The sequence below is a fragment of the Periophthalmus magnuspinnatus genome, chromosome 12 (genome assembly GCF_009829125.3).
Source record: "Periophthalmus magnuspinnatus isolate fPerMag1 chromosome 12, fPerMag1.2.pri, whole genome shotgun sequence".
Lineage (NCBI taxonomy): Eukaryota > Metazoa > Chordata > Actinopteri > Gobiiformes > Gobiidae > Periophthalmus > Periophthalmus magnuspinnatus.
Window position 1 is genome coordinate 990,749 of NC_047137.1, and position 27,550 is coordinate 1,018,298.

The following is a 27,550-nucleotide window of genomic DNA, read 5'->3' on the forward strand; positions in this document are numbered from 1 at the left end:
AGAGCGGCTCGGTTAACGCGAGGGACGGGACTCACCAAACACCCGGATATAAACCGGCTCGCGTCTGGACTTAACGGGATTCAGCCAAGACTTTAAGGTAACGTTGATTCAATTTCACAAAAGGGTTTCATGCTGAGTGAAGTGAGAAAGAGGATAGAAGCGAAGTTTAAAAAGAGTTTTTGCCATCTGCTTTTGTTCAGATAGAGCGATAGATACAGACAGAATAGACAGAATGATATATACAGAGAGAGAATAATATAGACAGATAGCTATAGATAAACAGATATAGGGGTAGATAGATATAGATTGATTGATATAGAGATAGTTTGATAGACATAGGTTGATATAAACAGATAGATACATAATGAGAATGATATAGACAGATGGCTATAGATATACAGATGGATATGGAGAGATGGATAGTTTGATTGATAGATACATACATAGGTTAATATAAACAGATAGGTAGATATAGATACAGAGACACAGATAACGAATTATATAGACAGATGCAGATAGATATAGAGATAGATTGATTCATTATTCAATTGCATGTGTTTTTATTGCTCAAAAATACCTTGAAAAAGAAGCATTCTGACTGTGAGGGGTTGCCTCTTCACAGATCTTACCTTGGCATCACCTGCTTGTCTCTGTGGCGACACTACATACATTTAAAACCATACTGTGGAACCTTACACACAAAGCAATAACACCACAGTGGATAGAAGCAGGAGGCAGCTCATCCACCAGAAAGGTTACATAGTGCAGCTTTAATCATTTCAATGTGAGTAGACCCCCAGAACTCACTGTACCTGATCTTTCCCCATGTATTTGTGTAAAATATTTGTTGCCCCAGTACAGATGTATTTTATAAGCCTAGTTTTATTGCCCAATAATCAGGAAGTGTGCATCAGCATGCTAGTTGCTGTCAGCTTTAACATCATGGCAAAACTTCGCTCTGGTCTCTGAGAGCTGTGAAAAGCGTATAAACTTAACTTGGTGAATAATTAGGATGCTGAATGCATAAGGTAAATAAGGAATAACTATGGACCACTGCAAACAATTTAAAAAGAATTAGTACTGTTAATACAGTAAAGAACAAGTGCAGCGCCTCTGAATATGATTGGCTTATAGACTGTTGTGGTGTCAGCTGAAACCCAGCAATTGTAATATCGTCCACATAAGGTTTTATATTAGTCTCTCTTAATACTGGGAATGTCTAAACCTCTACTAGACCTGGACTAAACCAGGACTAGATGAGGACCGAATAAAGTACATTACGCTGGGTTCAAACTAGGACAAGACCAAACCAAAAGTCTGGTAATGAACTATTCTCTCAGTAACCAAAACTTTTTACCTAGAGGTCCTATATTACACAAAATGGACTCTTGTGAGCTTTGAGCCATGTTATACTGTTGTTACCTCATCAAAAACTTGCCCAGTTGCGTGTTGTTTGATTCACACATGTTGGAGTAAGCCTTTATTATTAGTCTGTCTACATCTCCAAAATGCAAAATCCTCTGTTCCACCTTGTGATATCATGTAGTGGTGGTTTTCAGAAGTTAACAGCTAGAGATAGGCAAGTGTTTTCTGATTGAGGGAAGAACTCAGCCTAAATATGCATGTTAGTGTGTTAAACATGTGTGAATGAAACAAAGCACAACTCTAGGTATGTTTGTCATGAAGAAACAACATTATAACATATCAGAAAATAGTGTAATATGGGCCCTTTAAGAGTACCGTTACTTAATAAATATTACATACAATTTTTTCAAAAAGCCTCATAGTGACTGGTTAACAGAAAGTTCACAGCAGCTGCAGTTATATACATATTAAGCAAAAACATCAATTCTTAAACCAATTTAAAGATGTGTCAAGTTAAGATTATTTCCAAAGCACCTCTGCTAATCTGAGTGTTGGCGGAGACAGACAGGATGAATGAGCACTTCTCGTTATAATTTCACCACAATGACAATTATGGACTTTTCCACTGACAGGGAGTAATACTGCACAGATGTGAATGGAGGTTGTACACAACACTGGGAGGGAGCGTGTCTGCTTATATTAAGCAGAATTGACTCTTGTAAGCTTTTAGCCATGTTGGAAGGTTGTATATTCATCAAAAACATACCCCGACTTGCGTTTTGTTTCATTCACAAGTTTTTAGTAATCATTTATTATTAGTCTATCTACATCTCCAAAGCTCAAAATGCTCTCTTCCATCTTGTGATGTCATGAAGTGGTAGTTTTAAGTAAACTGCTGTTTTTACCCACAACTTCACTCTTTAAAATATACTTGAATAAGTTTAGTTGAGATTGACCCAGAAAGGCAGCCATATCTTCTGGTGCACTGAGGAGCGAAGCAGTTTTAATAAGGCTAAAACTAGCTTCAAAGATCTAGCTTCAAAGTTTGGCATTTCTAAAGATGAAATTATCCAAATGATTCTAGTGAAGGTGTATGGAGTTTAAAAACATAGTGGAGAACTTCCTGTATTACCACATGGCATCACAAGGTGGAACTGAGTATTTTCTGTTTGAAGAACTCAGCCTAAATATGCAGGGTCTGTGTGTTAAACATGTGCGAATGAAACAAAACACAACTCCAGGTATGTCTGTGATGAGGAAACATAACCATATCAAAATTTTGCATAATATTGGCCTTTTGAAGACGCACCAACTTTTCAGGTTCACTTATTTCTCTCATTTCCACTTCCTTCTCTAATCCCCCATCTGTCTCTCTCTGCCGCCCATCTCTCTCCTTGTCCCATCTCCTGTCTCTCTCCTCTTTGGCAGTGTCTCCCTTCCCTCTCCTTACCCCTTCGCTATCTCCCCATCTATTTATCTTTGTCTTATCCACCCCTGCTGATCTCAACCCCTTTCTCTCTCCCTCTTTCTCTACTCTAGAGCCTCACAATAGACTCAGTACACAGAGAGAGAGAGCAAAGAACAGACTAATGCCCAAAGGAATGCACTGCACACCGCCCTTTTACACTTACGGTACAATAGCAAAGCAAATACTGCCAAATAAATGTAATAACTGACAAATAATTCTTTGAAAGAGGAGGTATTGTGCAAAATCAACTTCTTGTAGCTTTCCATCGTATTTTAACATTGTTCCCTTATCGAAAACATGCCTGAAGTGGTTTTATATTACATCTGCTTAGATATATTAATTCAATGTCATACTGTGGATTATGATCAGACCCACCAACAAAAAAATGTTATAGTGCACCCCTAATGGCAATGTGCAGGCTGAACAATCATGGTGTCATCACGACTGACAGGAGGGACCAAAGAGACAGAACTCTGGGAAAAGTTTAACAATGTTTATTAACAGTTTTAAATGTGCAAATGAAGGTAGATCGATCAGGGAGTTGAGAGCGGGGGTTTGCCGTGGTCCAGAGGTAGAACGTGAGCAGTGGGGTCTGAGATGAGGTGAGTTGGGTCAGAAGAGGTGAGATTCATACCTGTCATGGAGAGCAGGGTCCAGGGAGCGGGATCTGACAAGGTGTAAAAGTATCCAACTTAGAAAGAGTCACAAAGAGCAAAAACATGAACTGAGCCGAGCAAAGTTGTACCACAATGGATCCGCAGAAGATCTGCCGCTGAGTGTCAGGTCCTGGCTCCCCAGTTGCAGCTTGATTGCTGATTAGGTGCAGGTGTGCACGGGAGGAGCCCAAATCTCCGCCCAGCTCCAGGCTCAGGTACAGAAGGGAGGGGGAAAACAGTGCAGAAAGGCAGGACAGACTGGGATCATGACACATGCTGACCATAGCTGTTATAGAAACAATAGCAAATGAACATTTCATATTCCTGCAAAATTTTGAGTACTTTTTTCCCAACAAAATATTATATATGTTTTGTTTTAAAGGGCCTATATTGTAGGCCTGTCATGATTTTGAACTGCGATATATTGGTGAAGTGAATATAGATGATATACAATAATATTGAAACCAAACCATAAAGCAGAATCATCCCCAAAAAGTATTCTAAATGTGCAATATTGTAAAACATATGTGCTGCAATAAATAAGTGCCAGAATAACAGTTAAATAACACTTAAGTAGTTAGTTTGGATCTGTAATGAATCATAGAAGTTCATAATCCAAACTTCTACAGTTCAAATTTTATCATAATGCAGAAGAATAACCAAAAATGTCCAATTAGTATAAAGAAAAAGTACCCACGATAAATATTGACTCTCAAAAATTATTGTTCCATCTGTTGATGGTCAATATAGTAATTATTGTGACAGGCCTACTATATTGCACAATTTAAAAAAATCTATGTTAAAATGTTATTTTCTCATCACAAACACAACTGGAGTTGTATTTTGTTTCAGTCAGACTTGTTTAACACACAAACCCTGCATATTTATACCGATTCCTTTCTTGAACTGAAAACTGTTTCTCCTTGTGATGTCATAAAGTGGTAAAACAGGAAATTCTCCACTGTGTTTTTAAACTCCATACACCTTCACTAGAATCTCATTAGAATAGGACATTTGAATTGTTGATCGCTATAGCAATGGTTCTCATTTTTCATCCTTCTGAAACACATGGACAAGTCCGGTGTGAAAAATTATTGACAATATTTTCCGCTTCTTCTCTCTTTATTCACTGATTTGTTTAGGATGCCAAACTGGGGCGGAGGAAACAAGTGTGCCTCCTGCAGGGGGACAGTGTACCATGCGGAGGAGGTCCAGTGCGATGGCCTCAGCTTCCACAAGTGCTGCTTCCTCTGCTGTGAGTACAGTTAACACACAGATAAGCAATGGTAGTAGTAGTAGTAGTAGCAGTAGTACAGTGAATATACAGACTATAGACTGTATAAAATAGTGGACTAAGGAAGTGTGACATCATCCATAATGTTCGGCTCCAGCCAAATGAAGCAATCTAAGGCTAGCAGCTATAGCGGCTAATTTGGAGCCGAGTTCCATATTTGGAATTCCGAGTGCAGACCTGTTGAAAGGGATCTTGGGGAGAGCAGGCATCTGATTGGTTTGTTATTAATGTTCATATCTTGATTTATGGACAAAATTGTGAAAAAAAACCCAAAAAACAGGGTAGAGCGGGTTAAAACAAACTTGACAAAAATTACAAGGCTCATGACTATGAGTTAGGGAAGGGCATCTGACATAACTCTCAACTGATAATTTTATTTGTCTTTTGTGCACTTTCGTGTTTTGACTGATCCCACTGGGGCTGCAAGAATTGCAAATGAATTGTGAGCGTAATTTGAATGGATGCAATAAGCAGGTCACAAACGCTAAAACTTTTTCAGAACAAACATGTTCTGAAAGGTCCCTGTGTGTCAGATGTCCTCCCTGTGTCTCCATGGAATATTGTACATAAAAACTGCTAACCCTGTAGTTTGGATCTGGGGGGATAGAGGTTTTTCTAGTTTAAATCTGTACAAACATGTTCTCCCCTCCTTGAATCGCACCCTTAACGTGGAGGAGGTGTTTTAGCACCTGAATGATCCTGGGAGCCATGTTGTCAGGGGGCTTCATGCCCCTGGTAGGGTCACCCATAGCATACCCAGAGCAGTTCAAAAGCCTTTCAGAGTAGAAAAGCAAGGCCAGCCCCTGTAGCCAGGCCTGGGATGGATGCTCGATAGCGAGTGCTTGGTAGCCGGGCACCGGCCCAAAGGAGCAACGTGGAGCGTCCTCCCATGGACCCACAACCTGTGGGAGGATACATGAGGGGCCAGTGCAGAGAGATCTGAGCCGCAGTTGGAGACTGGCTCTGGGGATATGGAATGTCACCTCGCTGGGGGAAGGGCGGAGCCTGATCTTGTGCGGGAGGTCGTTACTGACTGGATATAGTCAGGGTCACCTCCACACATAGCTTGGGCTCCCAACTCCTTGAGAGGGGCTGGACTTCCTTTCGCTGGCGTTACCCATGGGGAAAGGCGGCAAGCTGGTGTGGGCTTGTCTGTGTAGACACTCAGTCGTCCAGGTCTGATCCATAGCAAACAACGAAGTTAAATTTGTCAACTGAACTGAAGAAGCGGCTTGGATGAGCAGCGAAACGTCTTCACTCCTACAAGATTTGTCCAGTTGACAGATTTAACTTTGTTGTTTGCCCTGGTGTGGGCTTACTTATTGCCCCACAGCTCAGCACCCACGTCTAAGAGTTTACCCCTGTGAACGAGAGGGTCTCGTGTCTGCGCCTTCGGGTCATGCCTTTGGGTCTAGTACCCTGGGAGGAGTACTAGACAGTGCACCAACTGGGGACTCTGTTGTTCTACTGGGGGACTTCAACGCTCACGTGGACAACAACAGTGACACCTGAGGGGGGTGATTGGGAAGAATGGCCTCCAAGATCTGAACCTGAGCAGTGTTCTGTTTTTAGGACTTCTGTGCTAGCCACAGTTTGTCCATAGCAAACAAGATGTGCAAGCACAAGGGTGTCCATCAGCGCATGTGACACCAGAACACCCTTGGTCGGCGGTCGATGATCGACTTTGTTGTTGCATTATCTGGCCTTTAGCCACGTGTCTTAGACACTCGGGTGGAGAGAGGGGCAGAGCTGTCAATAGAGCACCACCTGATAGTGAGTTGGATCCGCTGGGGGAAGCCGGACAGACCTGGCAGACCTAAGTGCACTGTGAGGGTCCATTTGGAATGTCTGCGTTTTTAACTCACACCTCCAGGAGAGCTTCTTCCAGAAGCTCTCCTGGAGGTGAGGGAGGTGCAGGAAGCTGGGGACATGGATTCCGAGTGGGCCATGTTCTCCGGCTCTATTGTCGATGTGTCGATGCGGCTGTGGTTGTACGATCTGGGTTGCATATCATGGCAGCAACCCCCGAACCTGGTGGTGGACACCGGAGGTAAGGGATGCTTTCAGGCTGAAGAAGCAAAAACTCTGGAGTTTGAGGAGGGCATGGAGGAAAACTATTGGATGTCCTCAGTTGTGGAATTTTTAATAGTAAAAACCTTAAAAATATATGATATCAATAGAGAGGTTGTCTTGAATCAAAAAGTCAGATTTATTGAATCAATTGTGCACAATTGTCAAAGAGCTGTTGTCCCTGAGAGTGTCATCTCGCCCTCAGCCCACAAATGAACATACAGTGTATTTATACCATCAAAATAATCCTAACAGTCTTAATCTAGTCCTAGTGACTTCAGGCTGCTAGACACATCATCTTGTACGCTAACAAACACTACATATACCCCTGCGTAACAACAGATAGTATCACGAAAATTAGGTCAAAGAGATAGATAATATTACATATCAATACACATAAGGATTTAGGAATCAGGTCAAACAGATAGATGACAATACAAATAAAGATTTAGGGCAAAGAATGCCATAACAATTCACCTCTTTTGATAGTAATAAATCACATTTATTTTTAATGAACTCAATTCTAATCTTTACCTAAATGACACCTAATCAAAATAAAGTACAGAAATAACATAGCTGATTAGTCATACCGATTATGTAACACATGAAAGAAGAAAAAAAAAAGTGCAACCTGATGGGTAGTATTGATTTAGTCATTATAATTTTCATTTTTTTCCTACTTTTCCTATTTATTTATATATATATATATATATATATATATATATATATATATATATATATATATATATATATATATATATATATATATATATATATATATATATATATATAAAATTTGTTTTTGTTTAATCAAATTGTTTGCGGCATTAGCTGCCACCCAGAACATGATATTGAACTCGCTGAGTTGAAATATTGCTCACTTTGAGTTTAAGATCATACAAGTTATTGTCAGAATCAGAAACATAATTAGGATCAGGTGGGTACACAACAGCCTCAACATTGTATTGGGTTACGACGAAGTGAGAACTCACCATTTGACACGTAGCTTTTAGCAGACCGGGGATCATGCAAGAGCACAAGATTAGGACTGAAAAGAGTTGGGACCACCATTTCCAAGGTTACTGTTAGTAATACACTAAGACGTCATGGTTTAAAATCAACCTCACGGAAGGTTCACCTGCTTAAACCAGCACATGTCCAGGCCCGTCTTAAGTTTGCCAATGACCATTTAGATGATCCAGAGGAGTCATGGGAGAAAGTCATGTGGTCAGATGAGACCAACATAGAACTTTTTGGGCTTAATTCCAATTGCCAGGATAACCAAGGAGTGGCTCTGTGAGAAGCATATCACGGTTCTGGAGTGGCCTTGTGAGTCTCCAGACCTTAACCTAGAAAATCTTTGGAGGGAGCTCAATGTCCATGTTTCTCAGCGACAGCCCAGAAACCTGACTGATCTAGAGAAGATCTGTGTGGAGGAGTGGGCCAAAATCCCTCCTGCAGTGTGTGCAAACCTGGTGAAAAACTACAGGAAAAGTTTGACCTCTGTAATTGCAAACAAAGGCTACTGTACCAAATATTAACATTGATTTTCTCAGGTGTTCAAATACTTATTTGCATCAGTAACATACAAAGAAATTATAAAAAAAAATCATACAATGTGATTTCCAGATTTTTTTTTTAGATTATGTCTCTCACAGTGGACATGCACCTATGATGAAAATTTCAGACCCCTCCATGGTTTCTAAGTGGGAAAACTTGCAAAATCACAGAGTGTTCAAATACTTATTTGCCTCACTGTATATAGGAGTGATCAGAGGGAATTGCTGCAGCACAACGGCAAATCCACCCTGGTGGAAGGCACTCGTATATGCGATAGCCACACACGGGTAGACCCAGAGTGGGAGGTGTCTGTAAAGCTAGTTTCAGGTAAATTCAAGTAATTTTGTTGTATGTGCTTACATTTTTACCATGAATGAGTGCACTCAGAGGAGGCTCTGGAATAGAGTAACTAGAAATAAATTGTCAACAGTTGTCAAATCTATGGTGAAGCGCCATTTTTGAGGCTCACCAGGCTCACATTGCTTTTTAACTGGAAAAACTGGGCTTCGAATGCCCCCAGATTCAGAAACAATAATGCCTGTTTTGCGCAAATCATTGAAAACAGGAGGTATACCTGCCCTAGCCTCGGGGCCAAGGGGGTATTGTGGCCTACAGGGACGTGCATTAGATCTAGGCGTGATTACCACTCGCTGACAACCGCGTATGAGACCTACATCTGTTGGGCCTTTCGCCCAGAGCTCAATTCTGGTATAGCCTTTGCCTCAGCCTGGGAGAGAAAGCAGCCTGTCTCAGGACTGTTATCAGGCAACACACAAACACACCAAGCTGCCTGGAGGGAGGAGGGATAGCACATCTTCCAGGCCTGAGCAGAGTGAGAGAATGAAACAGTGTCATCGCTGGTGTGTTCCTAATCATTAGCAGCTAAGCATTGCTCAGCAAACAACCTCACCCCCAGAAGCCTGAAGAGACAGTGGACTAGACACAGAAAGTGCAGAGTACTGATCTGACCAGTACAAACATTCAGTAACTAACACATCCTCACTACTCTAAACCCACAGTTTTCCAAACTCCTGAAATGGAGACACAGACACATCAAAAAAACACTGCATGTCCCTCAACTCTGTGCTATCTGTGGGGCATACCCTGTCAATTGCCAAATCAAGTAACTCATTTGATTGATTGTTGCGGTCGTTACCCTGGTCTGGCTGGGGTCCCTCTAGCCAGTCAAGTGTCCAGTTTGGCCACAGTTACACACATGGACAAAATTGTTGGTACCCTTCAGTTAATGAAAGAAAAACTCACAATGTTTACAGAAATAACTTGAATCTGACAAAAGTAATAATAAATAAAAATTCTATGAAATTTAACCAATGAAAGTCAGTATGTTTTTCAACCATGCTTCAACAGAATTATTAAAAAAAAATAAACTCATGAAACAGGCCTGGACAAAAATGATGATGATGAGTGCTTTCAGTTTGCGCTGTGTGTTTGTTTACATTTTGAAGTCTGTGTGTTTGTTCACTATTTGCAGTCTGTGAAGTTTGTAAATATATATTTCTTTTGACCCATACCACTTGTTTTGGCTATATTTTATATGCAAATATACATTTTGTATTGTGTTTTGATATGCTTTATAAATTTACATAAGTATTAGAGGAATCTTTATCTTACACCTAGCTTCTCTAAGTGTAAACTTTCAGTAGAGCCCTCATTGATGTCTGTGGGTTGAAGCATTCAAAAGTTATTGCATTTTTCCAAATGTTCTCCAAAAGTCTCCATTTGGAAAAGCTGAATAAAATTGGATACATCAAAAGTCCCTCCTTAAAATGTCTGGATTTACTAATAATAAAATAAGTGTAAAAATCAAATTTTTATAGATACTGTCCTCAAATTTGAAATGTGAGAGGTCAACAATATCGTCAGTTGAAATGTAGTGTATTTTTGTCCCCAGTTATGTACTGGAACTTTCTATACCTTCATTTTAACAAAAACATTTAGGTGAGGATGAGAAAAATCATTTTTTATGTGTGTTCCAAAGTGTATAAATGCTTACCAGACATATTTACAGTCATTTTAACACCTGTAAAATTATAGGGTGTTACGTTTACAAAGACCCCAAACTTGTGTATATACTACTGAGGGTTCAATAATGGTTATCGTTTTAATTTGTCTTACTTCTGAAGAGTGCAGACACAAACCTTGCTTGCTCCTGCTGCTTCCTTCTTTACTTTGTTTTTTAATCATTTTACCTCTTCCAGTGCTGGGAGATTTGTTTAGTTATGATTTTCTTTTAAGTAAACCATTTTTAAATTTTTAAGTAAAATTTTTGACGACCCAGTGACATTTCTGGGGGAAGAAACAAAAGGAATTCGTTCTGCGAACTCTGTCGGAACTATCAACAAAAAATTAATGAGCTACAAGCATGTATATTCACCGGAAGGTCCCTGTGACTTCCAGTGGTAAGCCCACAGTTACTTTCAGAGAAGAGGGTGAAAAAACTGCTACTTTCAACTGAAACCTGAGTGATACTGTGTCTTTTCCAAAACTCTGTTAAGGCAAGAACACCAAGCCAACACAAAGTGATAAAAGACAATGATAATATAGTTACATCATCGAAAATATAGCTTACAAACAGATTTTTGCTACTGTCACAGACAGACATGTTGATTTTAACATGCAAACAGAAAATGGATTTTTGTCACAAAATAAGAGCAATTAAGTTAGCAAAAGAGCGCAGGCAGACAGGTGATCTGTGTCAAATGTCAACGTCAGACATACGCTGCTGTTAAAATGGTTAAAGATGAGCAGAAAGTGCTATGGAGGAATGATGACTCGGTCACGGCACAAAAAAAGGGAGTGCCAGAGGGCTGAGCAGGAATGGCGCAAGTCAAAACTCCAGGTTCATTATATGATTTATAGGGAAAAGATGCACATGTACAACCACAGTTTATGTAGAACAAGTGAAAGGTATTTTTATTACATTATTGGAAGTTGCAGTAACAACTCTCGTGTCCGGTTTGTAACAGTAAACAAATTAACAAACCCTCCAGTGCCGCTGCCATTAGAACTAATTTCCACATCTAAGTGTAATGAGTTTGCAGTATTCTTTAATGACCAGGTTCAGGGCATTAAAAATGCCATCAATTCCACGACACATATAACAACCCAGCACCCACTGACTCACTTTGCAGCTGTAACTGACAAAACTGTCCAAGAGATTGTCACCAGTCTGAGTTCATCTACATGCTGCTTCGATGTGTTACCCACTAAATTTCTAGTCTGTGCTCAACAGTGTCCTATCTCCACTCACTTGTATAGTTAACATGTCACTTCAATCTGGAACATTCCCAAGAGCTTTGAAAACTGTGGTTATCAAGCCTCTCCTAAAGAAGAGCAGTCTTGATGCCACAATATTGAACAATTACCGACCAAACTCAAATCTACCATTTTAAGGCAAAGTCCTTGAAAAAGTTGTTTACCAACAGCTTATTAACATTCTCCAAATTAACAACCCCTTCGATGTTTTCCAGTCAGGTTTTAGACCCACCACAGCACTGAGACTGCTCTTATCAAGGTGACAAATGACATCCGCCTGAACACTGATGCAGTCAAATCTCAGTCTTGATCCTGTTAGATCTGAGTGCTGCCTTTGACACTGTGGATCATGGGATCCTCTTACAAAAACTAGAGAACTGGGTGGGCATCTCTGGTACAGCACTAAACTGGTTCAAGTCCTGTCTAGAAAACAGGGAGTACTTTGTTGAAATTGGAGAATGTGTCTCAGATAAAATGTCCCTATCCTGTGGGGTAACCCAAGGGTCAATCCTGGGACCCCTGTTGTTCAATCTCTACATGCTGCTATTAGGACAGTTAATATGCAGCAGTAATGGGTCCTACCACAACTCTGCAGATGACACTCAGGTCTGTGTCTCACTGGCAGCAGGTGAATATGGACCAGTGGATTTGCCACTGCATCCAACAGATCAGTGTGTGGTTGCAAAACAACTTTCTTCTGCTAAACTCAGACAAGACTGAAGTCATCATCTTTGGCCCACAGAAACATAGAGAAAGTGTTAGCAGTCACCTCCAGTCTCTCTCTCTAAAACCTTCAAATCAGGCTAGAAATCTAGGGGTAATAATGGACTCAGACTTGAACTTTAACAGCCACATCAAATCAGTAACATCTGTAGCTTTTTAGCATCTAAAAACATTGCAAAAATCAAAGGTATACTGTCAAAGCCAGACATAGAGAGACTTATCCATGCATTTGTCTCCAGTAGGTTAGACTACTGTAACGGCCTGCTCACTGGCCTCTCCAAACAATTCTTAAGACAACTGTAGTACATCCAGAACGCTGCTGCTCGGGTTCTGACTAGAACCAGGAAGTACGAGCACATGAGTCCTGTGCTCAGGTCTCTGCACTGGCTTCCTGTAGCTCAAAGAATAGACTTTAAAGCAGCTCTGCTTGTGTACAAGTCTCTTCATGGCCTAGCATGGCAGTACATCTCCAAAATGTTAGTGATATATGAACCATCTCACACTCTGAGGACTTCAGGGACTGGCCTCCTGCTGGTGCCCAGAGTCAGGACTAAACATGGAGAATGAGCATTTCAGTTTTATGCAGCTAAAACCTGGAACAATCTTCCTGATGTGAGACAGGCCTCTACTTTCCAGGCTTAAAACAGTTCTGTTTTGCTGTTCATATGACAAAATGATGAAAGGTTATTATTTTTCTGTTGCACTCTTCTGTTTTAATGGTAATTTTATGATGATTATTTGTGATTGTGTATGTTTTAGTTTGTGTGATTTTAATGTCTAAACTTTCCTTGCCTTGCCTAGAGAGGTCAGAACAAAGGCAATTTCACCAAAATGGCCCGAAATTCTAATGGATTAAGTCTCTGGATGTTGTGGGGCTGTCTTGGCTGTCACGCCTCTGCAACATTGCGTGGGGGTCGGGGACAGTGCTGCTGGACTGGCAGTTTAGGGCGGTGGTCTCTCTTTTTAAGAAGGGGGACTGGAGGTTGTGTTCCAATTACAGGGGAACCACACTCCTCAGCCTTCCTGGTAAGGTCTCTTCCAAGGTATTCGGAGGAGAATCCCATCAATAGTCGAACCTTGAATTCAGGAGGAGCAGTGCGGTTTTAGTCCCAGAACATTTGATCAGCTCTGTACTCTCCATCGGGTCCTTGTGGGTTCATGGCAGTTTGCCCAACCAGTTCACATGTTTTGGGGATCTGGAGAAGGCACTCGACTGTGTCCCTCATATTGCCCTTTGGAGGGTGCTCCGGGAATATATGGTCCGGGGCCCTTTGCTAAAGGCTGTGTGGTCCCTGTATGACTGTAGCAGGAGCTGTGTTGGCATTGCTGGCAGTAAATCAGACCTGTTTCCAGTGCATGTTGGACTCCGCTAGGGCTGGTGTTTTTCACCGGTTCTGTTCATTGTATTTATGGATAGAATTTCTAGGCACAGCAAGGGACTAGAGGGGGTCCCGTTAAAGAACCACAGGATCTCATCTCTGCTGTTTGCAGATGATGTTGTCCTGATGGTTTCGTCGAGCCAGGACCTACAGCAGGCATGGAGACAGCAGGCACTGGGGCGGTTTGCAGCCAAGTGTGAAGAAGCTTGCCCTCTCAGGCTAAGTGGTGAGTCCTTGTCTCAAGTGGAGGAGTAAGTATCTCTGGGTCCTGTTCACTAATGAGGGAAGGATGGAGCATGAAATTGGCTGGTGGAGTGGTGCAGCGTCTGCAGTGATGTGGTCGCTGTATTGGACTGTTGTGGTAAAGAAGGAGCTGAGTGGAAAGGCTGAGGTCTCGATTTACCGGTCAATCTGTGGTTCTAACCTCACCTTTGAAGGACAAGATTGCGGATACAAGCGGCTGAAATGAGTTTCCTCCATTGGGTGGCTGGGCGCTCCTTTAGAGATGGAGTGAGGAGCTTGGTCACACGGGAGCTCGGAGTAGAAATGCTGCTCCTCCTTATTGAGAGGAGACAGCTGAGGTGGCTCGGGCATCTGTTCAGGGGACCCCCTGGATGCCTCCCCAGGGACGTGGTACGGGCATGTCCCACTGGGAGGACCCCCGGGGAAGACCGAGGACACGCTGGAGGGACTGTGTCTCTTGGCTGGCCTGGGAATGCCTTGGGCTCCCACCGGAGGAGCTGGAGAAGATGTCTGGTGTGAGAGAAGTCGGGGAGTCCCTGCTTAGACTGCTGCCCCTGCGACTCGGCCCAGGATAAGCGTAAGAAAATGGATGGCTGGACAAACATGTTCTGAAATGGGATTTTTGCATTAGTTTTTTCAGTATCTGTCAAAACGTCCGGACACATTTAAAATGTGAATCTGAACAAATTTCACATTTTGAGAATATTTAAAGGGCCCATATTATGATATTTTCTGATCTATATTTTAATATTGTTTCCTCACCACAAATGTACCTGAAGTTCTGTCTTCTGTCTGTGTTTTGTTTCATTCACACATTTTGTGTAATATTGTACCTTTAAACAAATCTAACTACAATGTTTGTCAATGTTTCTCCCAAATTGTTAAGCCATAGATCCCACATTTACCTTTATTATTCTCCATTGAAATGTGGGAAGCCTTAGTCACACATGAACTCCTTCTCACACGCTTCTGTTTTATAGTGTGTTTATGTTAGCTTTACCTTGTTAGCTTAGCCTTGAACGGCCGAACCGCCAAATCCAGGGCAAATCAAGTGAACTCTGGTTGACTTCTTCTCAAATGCTTTTAGAGAGCAGCCCAGAGGTCTTGGAGAAATAGAACAGTACATTAAGTTTGCATTATTACACCAGAATGAAATGCAAACAAACACTCGATAAAACTGAATGTGAGTTATTCTGCTGTGTTTATTTAACTGAAATTTAATAATTTAATTATTATTTTTAGCTTTTGTAAAACAATTTATACAATGAGCCTTGCATATTCATGCTCTCTGCTACATGTTACAGGCCATATATATATATATATATATATATATATATATATATATATATATATATATATATATATGTATATATGTGTGTGTATCTGCTGTAGCCACTCCTCCAATTTGGGGGTCACTGCTCTGAGTGCTCCAATGACCACGGGCACCACTGATACCTTCACCTTCCAGGTCTTAATGTCTGTGGTCTGTATCTCCTCCTTTGGCCAGCTTATGATTCCTGCTGGGTATTTGATTACTGGCAGGGCATAGCTGTTTATTGCCTGGGTCTTGTTCTTGCCATTGAGCTCCTTAGGACCTGCCTTACTCGTCAGAGGTATTTGGCTGTGGCTGCGTTCCTTATTTATTTATTTATTTATTTGAAGGACAGTGTGCAGATACATTAAAAAGATGGCTGCACCAGATTTAGCAAAATGCTAATTTACATCTGTAGTCCTTGGTGGTCCTTGTTTCCTCTTCAAGGTTGCCATTTGCTTGTGGGATACCAAGGTACTTGTAACTGTCCTCAGTGTCTGCTATTGTCCCTTCTGGGAGGGAGACCCCTTCTGGGTGAACTACCTTCCCTCTCTTTGTCACCATCCGGCTACACTTCTACAGCACAGACATTGGAATGTCATTCAGGCTTGAGATCCTGGTGGTGTGGAGTCGATGTCTCACTCATTCTTAGCGTACAGCTTGATGTCATCCATGTAGAGGAGGTGACTGATGGTGGCTCCATTCCTGAGTTGGCATCCATAGCCAGTGTTGCTGATGATTTGGCTGAACAGCAGTAGGGACAGTGCGTCACCTTGGCATATGCCACATTTGATGGTAACTTGTGCAAGTGGATTCGTGGGATTCGAACCCGGGATTCGAATGCATAACAATGAAGAAAAAAATCAGAGACCAAGAACAGACATTTTATTTTTAAAGACAAGTTATAATAACAATAAAATAGAGGACAACAGGCTGAATAGCAGTACAGCACGCTAACATATCACATTTACCGGTATATTTATTCAGTTACATGAAGCATAGACAACAAACTGAATTCGGGTCTGGTATGTTAATGTAAGATATTAAAGGTTAATCAGATAACTACGTCAACGTAACACATATTTATTCAGCTACATGAAGCATAAACAAAAGAACTGAATAAGTGTCTGATATGTTAATGTAAAATATTAACAATGAATCAGATAACCTCCGTGTCACTTCTGAAATCTGTCAACTCCGGAAGTAGATGAAGCGCCGCTTTCACGTGGCTGTCATACTGGTACACAAGCCTAGAGTGCCCTTGCACAGTTGTCAGTGTGACAATAACGAAGATGTGAAATTACATATTTTAATAATTTCACATATAAGTTGCATCTGAGTATAAGTCGCACCCCCAGCCAAACTATGAAAAAAGTGCAACTTATAGTCCGGGAAATACGGTTCTCAAACATGTATGAAACCTGTATGAATGAAAGAAAAAACTCAGCTATGTTTTTGAGGAGGTAATAGCATTGTCACATGGCAAGAATCCATTTTGTGTAATATAGGACCTTTTAAATAAACACTAAACCAGAATAGGTGGAAGGTGGGCTGTGGGCTGAATTAGATTATTTTGAGAACCTGATTTGGATCCCAGGGCGCAAGTTGAGTAAGCCTGATATAAACTTATAATATAGCTCCAAACATATCCGTCTGGTTTGCAAATGAGAGGCTTCGGGTTCAGCACTGATAGGAAAATTATGCACCTCTCTCCTCTGTTATACCATGATTAGCGTATCTTAAATGTTACACTGTATAATTTTAGGTCAGGTCTAGCTATCTCATTTGTAAGCAATTAAGCTCTCTATGTCGCATAAAAATTTTATGAGCCTCACATGTTTCATTTGGGTTGCCAGTTTCAATGCTTAAATGCAGTTGGTTTAAACCTAAAAGGACTCTCTCTGATCTGAATGGTCACTACCTAAACCCCAGCACCTGTAGCCATCATGAATCAGTGCTAGTGCAGCCTCTGCAGCTCAGTGAGTGAATTCTGGAGGTTCTGAGCTTGGCTTGTCCATATACTGAGAATGAGAAAATTGTGTATGTGTCCTCAAGTGTTGTCACAATACTAAAATTTCAAACTTGAGTTTGATACTAAAAAATGGGCTTCTGATGATAATAAAAAACACACTTTATTTAGACAATAGAATGTAATTTTCAATATTAAATGGTAGTACTTTTTTATGTTACCATATGACCTTATATCTGTGTAATCCCTCAGTCACCCAGGTAGGTTCTATTATTCAGGTATGTTCAATTATAATTGCTACTTAATTTAAAGATTTATTTGCCTGACAACACATTTTCTTTTTGTTTTTAAAAGTGGTTTGCAGAAAAGGCCTGGACAGTACAACATTGGCGATACATGACCAGGAAATCTACTGCAAATCCTGCTACGGCAAGAAGTATGGTCCAAAAGGCTACGGCTACGGTCAGGGCGCCGGGACACTCAACATGGACAGAGGAGAGAGACTGGGCATCAAGCAGCCTCAGTGAGTACACTGTGAGCCAAATTCATATCTGTATTATTATCTCCATCTATCATCTAAGAGCGTTTTTGTGTTGTGGTATCGAAGTAAGAATACATTTTTTTTATTTTAAAACCTAAACCAGGATTAAAGAAGAACCAAATCAACATCAGACCACAACTTAAAACAGCCCATATTATGCCTTTTTCTTATCTATGTTACAATGTATCCCCATCAAAAACATACCCAGAGTTGTGTTTTGTTTAATTCACATATGTGTAACACACAAACCCTGCATATTTAGGCTAGGTTCTTCTCTCAAACAGAAAACACTCAGTTTCACCTTATGATGTCATGGGGTAATACAGGAAGTTGTCCATTGTGTTTTTAAACTCCATACACCTTCATTAGAATCATTTGAATAATTTTACCTATCTCTACTGAACTAAAGGTAAAAGGTACCTGTTAACAAGAAAATTACTGCTTCATGACATCACAAGGTGAAACAGAGCATTTTGAGCTTTAGTGATGGAGACTAATAATAGAGATCGAACATATGTGAATGATTCAAAACATAACTCCAGGTTCCATGTTTTTGGTAAGGCAACAACATTCTAACATGGCTTAAAGCTCACAAAAGTCAATTTTGTAAATAACCAAGACTAACCCACATTCAAACCATGTCTAAACCTGTAAATGGGTCAAAACCAGGACAAAACCGGGTCAAAACCAGGTCAAAACCAGGTCAAAACCAGATCAAAACCGGGTCAAAACCAGATCAAAACCAGATCTAAACCATGCTATATTTTGATTCTCTGTTTTAGGGAATGCCCAGATTTGCCTGGGGCCTGGACAGTGTATGTGAAGGGTAACTGCAGCCACTGTGGCCCTTGAATGAGGCTCTTTGTATCAGGAGCTTGGGCCCCTGGAGTTACATAAGGCCTCTTTCATAACAATCACCACCTGACAAACATCTAGCCTGCAGTGTGCAAATGTGAAAAAGAATATCAGGTCAGGGCATTTCAGTCACTTTATACCAGGTGTTTGAGCCCTTTTTGGGACTTGTGGTTTAGCATTGCTTTATTTCTGGTTTAGTCTTGGCTTAGCTTTGGTTTAGCCCTGGTTTAGCCCTAGTTTAGCCCTGGTTTAGTCCTGATTTAGTCCTGATTTATTCACACTTTAGACCTGGTTTAGACCTGGTTTAGGCCTAGTGTAGTCATGGTTCAGCCCCGGTTTAGTCCTAGTTTAGACTTGCTTTAAGCCTGGTTTAGACATGATTTAGTCCTATTTTAGTCTTGGTTTAGGCCTGGTTTAACCCTGGTTTAGTCCTGGTTTAGTATTGATTTAGTCCTGGTTTAAGTCTTGGTTTAGTCTAGGTTTAGCCTTGGTTTAGCCCTTGGTTAGACATTGTTTACCACTGGTTTAGCCTTGGTTTAATCCTGGTTTAGCGTGGGTTTAGCTCAGGTTGTTTAATTGGTTTAGCACTGGTTTAGCCCTGATTTAGTCCTTCTTTAGTGCTGGTTTAGCCCTAGTGTACCTTGTTTAGTCCTGGTTTAGCCCTTGTTTAGTCCTGGTTTAATTTAGCTTAGTCCAGTTTTTATAGCAGAAAGGATAGCTCTGAATAACATACATTTACATTTACACACTTAACATTTGTCTTTCTAATTGGGATAAAAATATTTGGCTAGTAGTTATAATTCTGAATCATTCACTAAACACAACTTATAAAAGTGTCATTTTCATTTCAGTATCATTTTCATTTTAGTATCATTTTCATTTCTAAACCACAAAAGTACTTAATAAAATGTATGATTTAGCCACAAAGATTAATTTGACAGCTGCCTTTTCTCTTCCATCCACATTTGAATAGACTTTGATTCTGAATAATATGGCTCATCAAATTGAAATAATAATAAATATAAAATAAATTAAACGGAAATATTTACATTTAAAATCTGTGTTCACTACTAGATATTATAAGATAATCAAATCACATTGTAAGGTCAAATTTAGATCTGCAGTCGACTAAAAAGGGGGCGCGGCAAAAGCTCTCAAATCTATTAGGTATCTCTGTGTATCTGACCCAAACTGCACTCACAAGGCTACACCTGCAGGGGGTGTTCATGCAAAAACTACTATTTATGCAGAAAAAAAGTACTAGGAAACAATGCATTTATATAAAGACAGATTAAACTTGTGAATCATGAGTTTAATCTGCTTTTTTTACATACAAATACCAAAAAATATCAACTTCAGCTAACTCACTTGCTAGACACTATCAACCGATTAATCGACTATATGAATAATGGCCTACACCCCTGGTAAAATTAATATAATAAACAATATGAACATTAATTAACTTGTTTCTGCAGGACCCAGTCTCACAGACCGACCACAAACCCAAACCCGTCAAAATTTGCTCAGAAATTTGGAGGATCAGAGAAATGCTCTCGATGTGGAGACTCTGTGTATGCAGCAGAGAGGATTATGGGAGCAGGGAAGGTGGGTACAACTCTATGCAAAAAAAATGATAACATTTTTTAATAATTACACTTAAATTGGCCTTAACAAAGCTTGAACAAAGACTTAATTCAACATGAACAAATAGTTTATTAAGCATGATTCCTGTACAACAATTCTCCTTAAATATATAAAAGTAGGCTACAAAACAATACTACAACTTAACAGACCTGATGCAATTTGCAATACTTTTTCATTACTGAAATGATGCCGATTGTGTTGTTGTGCTCTGAAGGGGGAGTGACAAAGAGAGGGGTGATTCAGAACTTTAAAAACTAAAATGAAATGTATTAAACGTGTTATTTTTGTCGAATACAGGATTTTCAAAAGAATAAAAGGTAACATGCTGATCTTTAAGGTGTAATTATAAAATTATTCCCAAAAATGTAAAGCCAGAAAACTGGGAACAACTAGATTCACTTTTTCCAAAAAATAATATATAATTTTCAGAGAATACGTTTAACAGAGATCTGAAATAATCTTGTTGTCTTTCTGAGACACGTGGATTTTGTTTAGTTTTTAGTCCTGAGTGAAACAAAATGCAACTGTTTTCAATGTAGGTCAAAAGTTGTGTTTAACATTATACAGTTAATAGACAGTGAATGTGGTCGGACCTCAACTGAGTCTGGGGCTTTTGTTAGAGATGAAAAGATGAAATTTGAACCAGGACAGGATTTTTTCAATCCACGAAAATGTGCTCTGGCCACTCTGGTTTTGTGAATCAACAGTTCACACATGTAGGATATTGTCAGATTTCAGATTGTAGAATGTGATGATGTCATACTCCCAGAAGAGCCAGTTTTCTCTATTGATTACCTTGTACTTTGCCATGAAATATCCAAATGATAAATTCACAAATACTGAAACTGATCATTTCTGTTGATGACTAGACCCAAGAACTCACTGTATTAGAACACAAATCTGCATTTCAACAATATTAATTTTAGTGCTAATGCTAGCTAGCTTGTGATTGTAATGTTATATGAGAGGTACTTGTTTAACAGCAGACATCAGCTCACCTGTTTTAGTTCCAAATAATAATTTTTTTTATGGTCAGACTGTGTTAAAACAAAGCTCAGATTAAAGTCTAATTTAAGGTTCAGAGCTTCAGACACAGCAGTGCTTGCAGTTAGCATCACACCCCCAGGGATGTTGATGACATCAGCTGCAAAGTATCAGTTGTGTATTTTCGTTTAGTTTTGGTACTTGTTAATATTATGGTTGCTAGGTAACAGTTATGGAATTACCTCTACACATGTCACATCTGCTGCAGATGTCCAACCAGGAAGTAAAATTACAGATTTGACCAAAATATTAAATAATAATAATAGAAAAAAAGTTAATGTTGATGATGTTAACTATGGCTGTGTTTGAATGTCCACCCCACTCCCTACTTAGGGGTCACGCCATATTTAGTATTGTCCAAATGTCTAGTTGGTGAAAATAGTGCAGTCAAAATTTCCCACAATGCACCTTGAAAAGTAGTGGGCATCAGTGGTCACTAAACCAGTCAATATAGACCACAAAGCATTGGGGGAGTTGGAAAAACAACAGTTTAGCAACAGGTCTTTAACTGGTCACAACACAACTGAATGCAAGAAGTGCTGGTTTATTACAATGTTGCGTGCTGATTATGAATAAAACACACTTAAACCATTGCGGTGTAAAGTTCAGCGCGTTAGCCTCTTATCTTAGCTAGAGCTGTTAAAAGAGCGATAATTTCTACACTCTCATATTTAATTAAAAATGTATAATCCAGTCCGTTTACATAAGATCCAGCTTGACGAAAACTTGTATGATTATATTTACTCCATAAATACTTCAGTATTTCAAGTGCTAGTTCAATGGGATCATTATTTATGACAGAAATCAAGTTTTATCAGAAGTTAGCCTTTAGATTTTTTTTCACCTAAACGCCACGTCACATGACCCAAATGTAGTGAGCTGTGTGTCAGAATCACTCTGTGAATGAGTGCACTATTGAGTCCGCTAAAGAGGGCTCTGTAGTGAATGAGGGGTTAGGAGCTAGGGGGGACTTTCAGACACAGCCAGCGTTTATGTGAAAAGAGTAGTCTAACCTGTCATAGGCATTTTAAAATGCTAAAAGAGGCTTGCCCACATGTTCGGTGTATGACCAACTCACAATCCTTCTGTGCATTCTGGTACAGCACAGTGCAGACAGAGTTTTTATGGCTCTCAGTTTGGTGATAGGAAAAGTTTATCCAAATACTGTAAAGAGCTGATGAAGCTGTCACATCTTTTCTGTGTGATGCTAATTTGACTGGGTTTAACAGCTGCAGTACATCCAGAACGCTGCTGCTCGGGTCCTCACTAGAACCAGGAAGTACGAGCACATAAGTCCTGTGCTCAGGTCTCTGCACTGGCTTCCTGTAGCTCAAAGAATAGACTTTAAAGCAGCTCTGCTTGTGTATAAGTCTCTCCATGGCCTAGGTCCAAAGTACATCTCTGACATGTTAGTGCCATATGAACCATCTCACACACTGAGGACTTCAGGGACCGGACTCCTGCTGGTGCCCAGAGTCAGGACTAAACATGGGGAATCAGCATTTAAGTTTTATGCAGCTAAAACCTGGAACAGTCTTCCTGAAGATGTGAGACAGGCCTCTACTTTGACAATGTTTAAATCCAGGCTCAAAACGGTTCTGTTCAGCTGTGCATATGACTGAAAGGTTTTTATTCTGCACTCTTCTCTTTTAATGGTAAATTTATGATGATTATTTGTGATTATTTATGTTTTGATTTGTGTGATTTTAATGTCTTTCTTATTCTGTAAAGCACTTTGAATTACCTTGTGTACGAATTGTGCTATACAAATAAACTTGCCTTTCCTTGCCTTAACTTTATGGTCTATAAAGTGTCAGCTTCATGTTGCAAAACCATGATGTAATGCTGCTGTAAATGTGTTTAGAAATGTAAAAGTTTCATTGGATACAACTAAAATAATACCATGAATCTTCTGCTCCATATGACCCTCTCCTCTGCATCCTCTAGTCCATCTGACCCACTGCCCGGCATCCTCTGCTCCATCTGACCATCTCTTCTGCATACTCTAGTCCATCTGATCCTCTTTTCTGCAATGTCTGCTTCATCTGGTCCTCTCCTCTACATCCAATATTTCATCTGACCATCTTCTCTGCATCCTCTGCTTCATCCGACAATCTCCTCTGCATCCTCTAGTCCATCTGACCTACTCCCCAGCTTCCTCTGCTCCATCTGACCATCTCTTCTGCATACTCTAGTCCATCTGGTCCTCTTTTCTGCAATGTCTGCTTCATCTGGTCCGCTCCTCTACATCCAGTGTTTCATCTGACCATCTTCTCTGCATCCTCTGCTTCATCTCAACCCCTCCTTTGCATCCTCTGCTCCATCTGACCCTCTCCTCTACATCCTCTGCTCCATCTGAACCTTTCAGCTAAACTAACTAAAATAATACCATGAATCTTCTGCGACAGTGGGAGGATCTCAAGATGCATTCTCGTGAGTTTGTGAACTCAGATCTATAGTGAGAATCCTTCTTGCTATGCAAGGTTATGCATCTTCTGCTTTCTCAAACATTTTTGTATCATTTTTATTATTGTGACAACACTAGTCTAAATGTGAATTGCGTTACATTTTGTACTTTTTTTTTTTCTTGAACTATATTCCATTTTGTTTGTTTTATTTGTAGCCGTGGCATAAGAACTGTTTCCGTTGTGCAAAGTGTGGGAAGAGCCTGGAGTCGACCACACAGACGGAGAAGGAGGGAGAGATCTACTGCAAAGGTACAGTACAGCTCAGGTTTGATCAGGGACAGTATCAAAAGAATGATGGATTAATTCTGTCAACGGGACAAAGTATAATCACACTGCTAGAGTTAAGCTATTAAGCAGCTGATGTGAAATAACTGTTAGATAATAGTTATAGTTTAAAGGAACAGAGACATTGTTCAGTGCTCAGGGTGGCATAGTGACTAGCATTCTCGACTCACAACAAAGTTTAAGGTCTGACTCTTGGGTGTTTCTGTGTGGAGTGTGCATGTTATCCCTTTGTGTGGATGGGTTTCTTCCGGGCTCTATGGTTTCCCTTATCAACCCAAAACAGGCACCATATGTACAATCCTCCAGCTAAGGTAGTCCTGTTCAAGACTAGCTCAAGATTTGGAGATGGGTCCCACTGCTCCTGACAGGTGAAAGCAAAGACAGGTCAAACACAGAGGGTAAGCGTACCTTAACCTTTAAAGTGGGACTAAACATTTAGATCAGACATACGCAAACTACGGCCGATTAATCTGGCCCCCGAACATGACCAAATTATATTAAAATAAGTCTTGCTTAAAGTTTTTCTGATGTGTTCACTTAACCGAAATTTAATAAATTAATTATTAATTGAATTCATGCATTTGGAAAACAATTTGTACAATGAACCTTGCATATTCATGCTTTGCTACATGTTACAGGCCAAATCTCTAAGGTACATAAATATATCTTCTGTCAAATTTTAGAACCCATTGTGGCCTGTGCGGCAAAAAGTTTGCCCACCCCTGACCTAGACTCTACCCACAACCACATTCCAAACAGAGCTGATAAACTGGGCAGTACCTGGAGGACAGGTACTTGGTCGAACAGGTATCCAAAACAAAACAAAAAAAAATCCTTCAAACTCTGCGCTTGCAGCCAGGCGTTTCTGATTACAAACAATCAGGGGAATCCTGTGTGATGTCACTAACTACTTAAAATCACAGTGGCCAGTGATGGCAGTTTTAGACTGTTTAGACCAGAAAGTTGCAAATGTACCTAGTTTGCACTAAAATGACCAAAACGAGGAACAGCAGATAATCCTATTAAAGCATACAGTGTAAGATTTATACATCTGTCTGATTAAAAATAGCTGTAAATTTATCTTCAAATTGCTGTTTTTGCTTCAATTCATAATCAGCACACCCACATTTGACCCACATATGACCAGACAGAAATGGCCTATGACTCAGTTAGCATCTGGTTTTCTGAAAGCTTAACTGATGAGAGAAAGTTTAAACCCATCTGTGTTCAATAAGAGACAAACTCACCATAATCTGCAGCCTGGATTAATTACCTTAGGAAAATGTCCTCTGACCCAGTCCAGAGGCATAAGCAAAGCTCTATAACCAAGTCTAAACCTGATCTAAAACAAGACTTCCATGCTTCCTGTTATAGGTGGCATTTTGAGGACTTTTCTTTATTCAAAAAATATAAGAACCACTTTCTGAAACAATTGTCAAAAAATAATAAGATGACCACAGAAATCTTTTGAGAAAGAAGAAAGAAACAAAATCCAGTTGACCTAATAATATTCTTTTGGGCATTCCTGTGTCAGTTCATATTTCAGTTATGTGTCAATTTTTTATGCTTCTGGACAAGTTTAAAGAAGGGGATATTATGCAAAATTGACTTTCTACCATGTTATAATGTTCACCATCAAATCATCAAAAACATGCCTGAAGAGGTTTTAGATGTCATCCATGCATGTTTGAGTAATCCAGGGATCTCAAACCTGTTACAATGTACAGTAGTTTCATTAACAAAATGCACACTTTGAAGGTGGAGTGACTGCAAAGGGAGAGGGGACTTAGGACATCAAAAATGAAACAAAAATGTATAAAACATGTTAATACTAACAACAACACAACATAGTGATCTAAATTTGTTATGTGTTAGCAGTTAATACCCAAAAGAAGTGAATACCCCTTTTTACAGAGCGGCCAAACTGTACATGATGTTTTAGTAATATTCTCTATTGTTTCCGGTTTATCTTTTGCCATTTGACTGCAAACTGAACTGAATGTGTTTTTGAGGATATGATATAAAAATATGTAAATTGCTAATTATCTTATATCTCATCTCCTCCATAGCCTGTTATGCCAAGAACTTCGGCCCTAAAGGCTTCGGATATGGCCAAGGTGCTGGTGCGCTGGTCCACGCTCAGTAATCCAACCTCCATCACATTCAATAGAAAGAAAAATATATATATTTTATGTACATTCCAATCAAACATGGAGTCTCTAATGGTAAAAGTCCTGTATTGTGCTATAGAACTACTTTTCGTTGTTGTTTTGTTACATCTATGCAGTGGTGGTTTTGTTACTGAAAAGTGCGGATGACAGATTATACTCATTTCTCTACTACAACATAGTTAATATCATTAGATTTAAGACTTTACTAACACTGTTCCTATTTTTTAATAAAGGGACATATTACTAATTCTGACTATAACAAGTCAGAATTAGAGATATGCTAATTTGTCAAATGCACTTTAAATAAAAGTACTGAAGTACCCATTTAAAAAGTATTAAGATGTGTGTTCAACTGAACTCAATTGATCAGTTTACCCTCAGCCACTCCAGTAGGCCTGAAACTATAAAAAATACTTTTACTTTTCAGTCCACTTTCCACCACTGCATCTGTGCCCAAGTGAGTAATCATATATGCTGATTTTTAAACATATAAATGATTATTTCAGTGCATTATCTTGACGTTAAAGCATCTATGTGTTAGCATCATTTTGCTAATAACTGTGCTGCAGATAATCAAGCTACACTCTCATTTCTTACCAACAAATAATATCAGACACATAACGCAAGCATTGATAACAAAAGAACCAGCTAAAGGCATATTATAAAGACTCCACCAGGACAAGATACAAGTCAGGTCAGTGGAGAGGAAACCCTGCACACAGAAAATATGCATGTTTTTCAGGGTATTATTTAAGCAATGAAAACACCTGTACAAGAATTTATGTTTTGTATTATGCAAAATCTGAATTTTGAAGCTCTCTATCATGTTTTAAGATTGTTCCCTCATCAAAAACATGCTTGAAGAGGTTTTATGTCATCTATGCATGTTTGCGTGGTCTTGCGAACTCTCCTGGACCCTATACAGTATGATCCTGTAAAAATCTCAGCCCATGACACACGACAATTCTCCATAAATATACAAAAGCATGATACAAAACAGTACACTACAACTTTACAAACCTGATGCAGGGAAACGTTCCTTATTTTGGAACATTCCTGGCAAAGCAATAACATAGTCCTTTAAAAATAGGCTAGAATGGGATTTAAAAAAAAAAAAAAATCATATGTAATGTATGTTGACCAACAGTTTTTGATGAACTTGTGTATACTGAATGTTGTGGTAAGAATAAACCAGTCCAGACATCTCACATTTGACTGTTTTATTTA

General features: G+C 39.7%; 1 protein-coding gene across 1 annotated transcript; it reads left to right on the top strand.

Moving 5' to 3' along the window:
* On the top strand, nucleotides 1-27,526 carry csrp2 (cysteine and glycine-rich protein 2). Its single transcript, XM_033976095.2, has 6 exons — nucleotides 1-97; nucleotides 4,632-4,744; nucleotides 17,670-17,838; nucleotides 20,187-20,316; nucleotides 24,023-24,116; nucleotides 26,222-27,526. The coding sequence occupies exons 2-6, from the start codon at nucleotides 4,633-4,635 to the stop codon at nucleotides 26,296-26,298; spliced, it is 582 nt and encodes a 193-aa protein (XP_033831986.1). The 5' UTR covers nucleotides 1-97; nucleotide 4,632; the 3' UTR covers nucleotides 26,299-27,526.
* Nucleotides 27,527-27,550: the final 24 nt, after the last annotated feature.

What these genes read in the sequence shown, in the direction of transcription:
- csrp2 (XM_033976095.2), top strand. Translation starts at nt 4,633, where the DNA reads ATGCCAAACTGGGGCGGAGGAAACAAGTGTGCCTCCTGCAGGGGGACA. An exon ending in CTGGGCATCAAGCAGCCTCA is followed by an intron (nt 17,839 to 20,186) that starts GTGAGTACACTG and finishes TTGTTTCTGCAG; the next exon opens with GACCCAGTCTCACAGACCGA. An exon ending in GGGAGAGATCTACTGCAAAG is followed by an intron (nt 24,117 to 26,221) that starts GTACAGTACAGC and finishes TCTCCTCCATAG; the next exon opens with CCTGTTATGCCAAGAACTTC.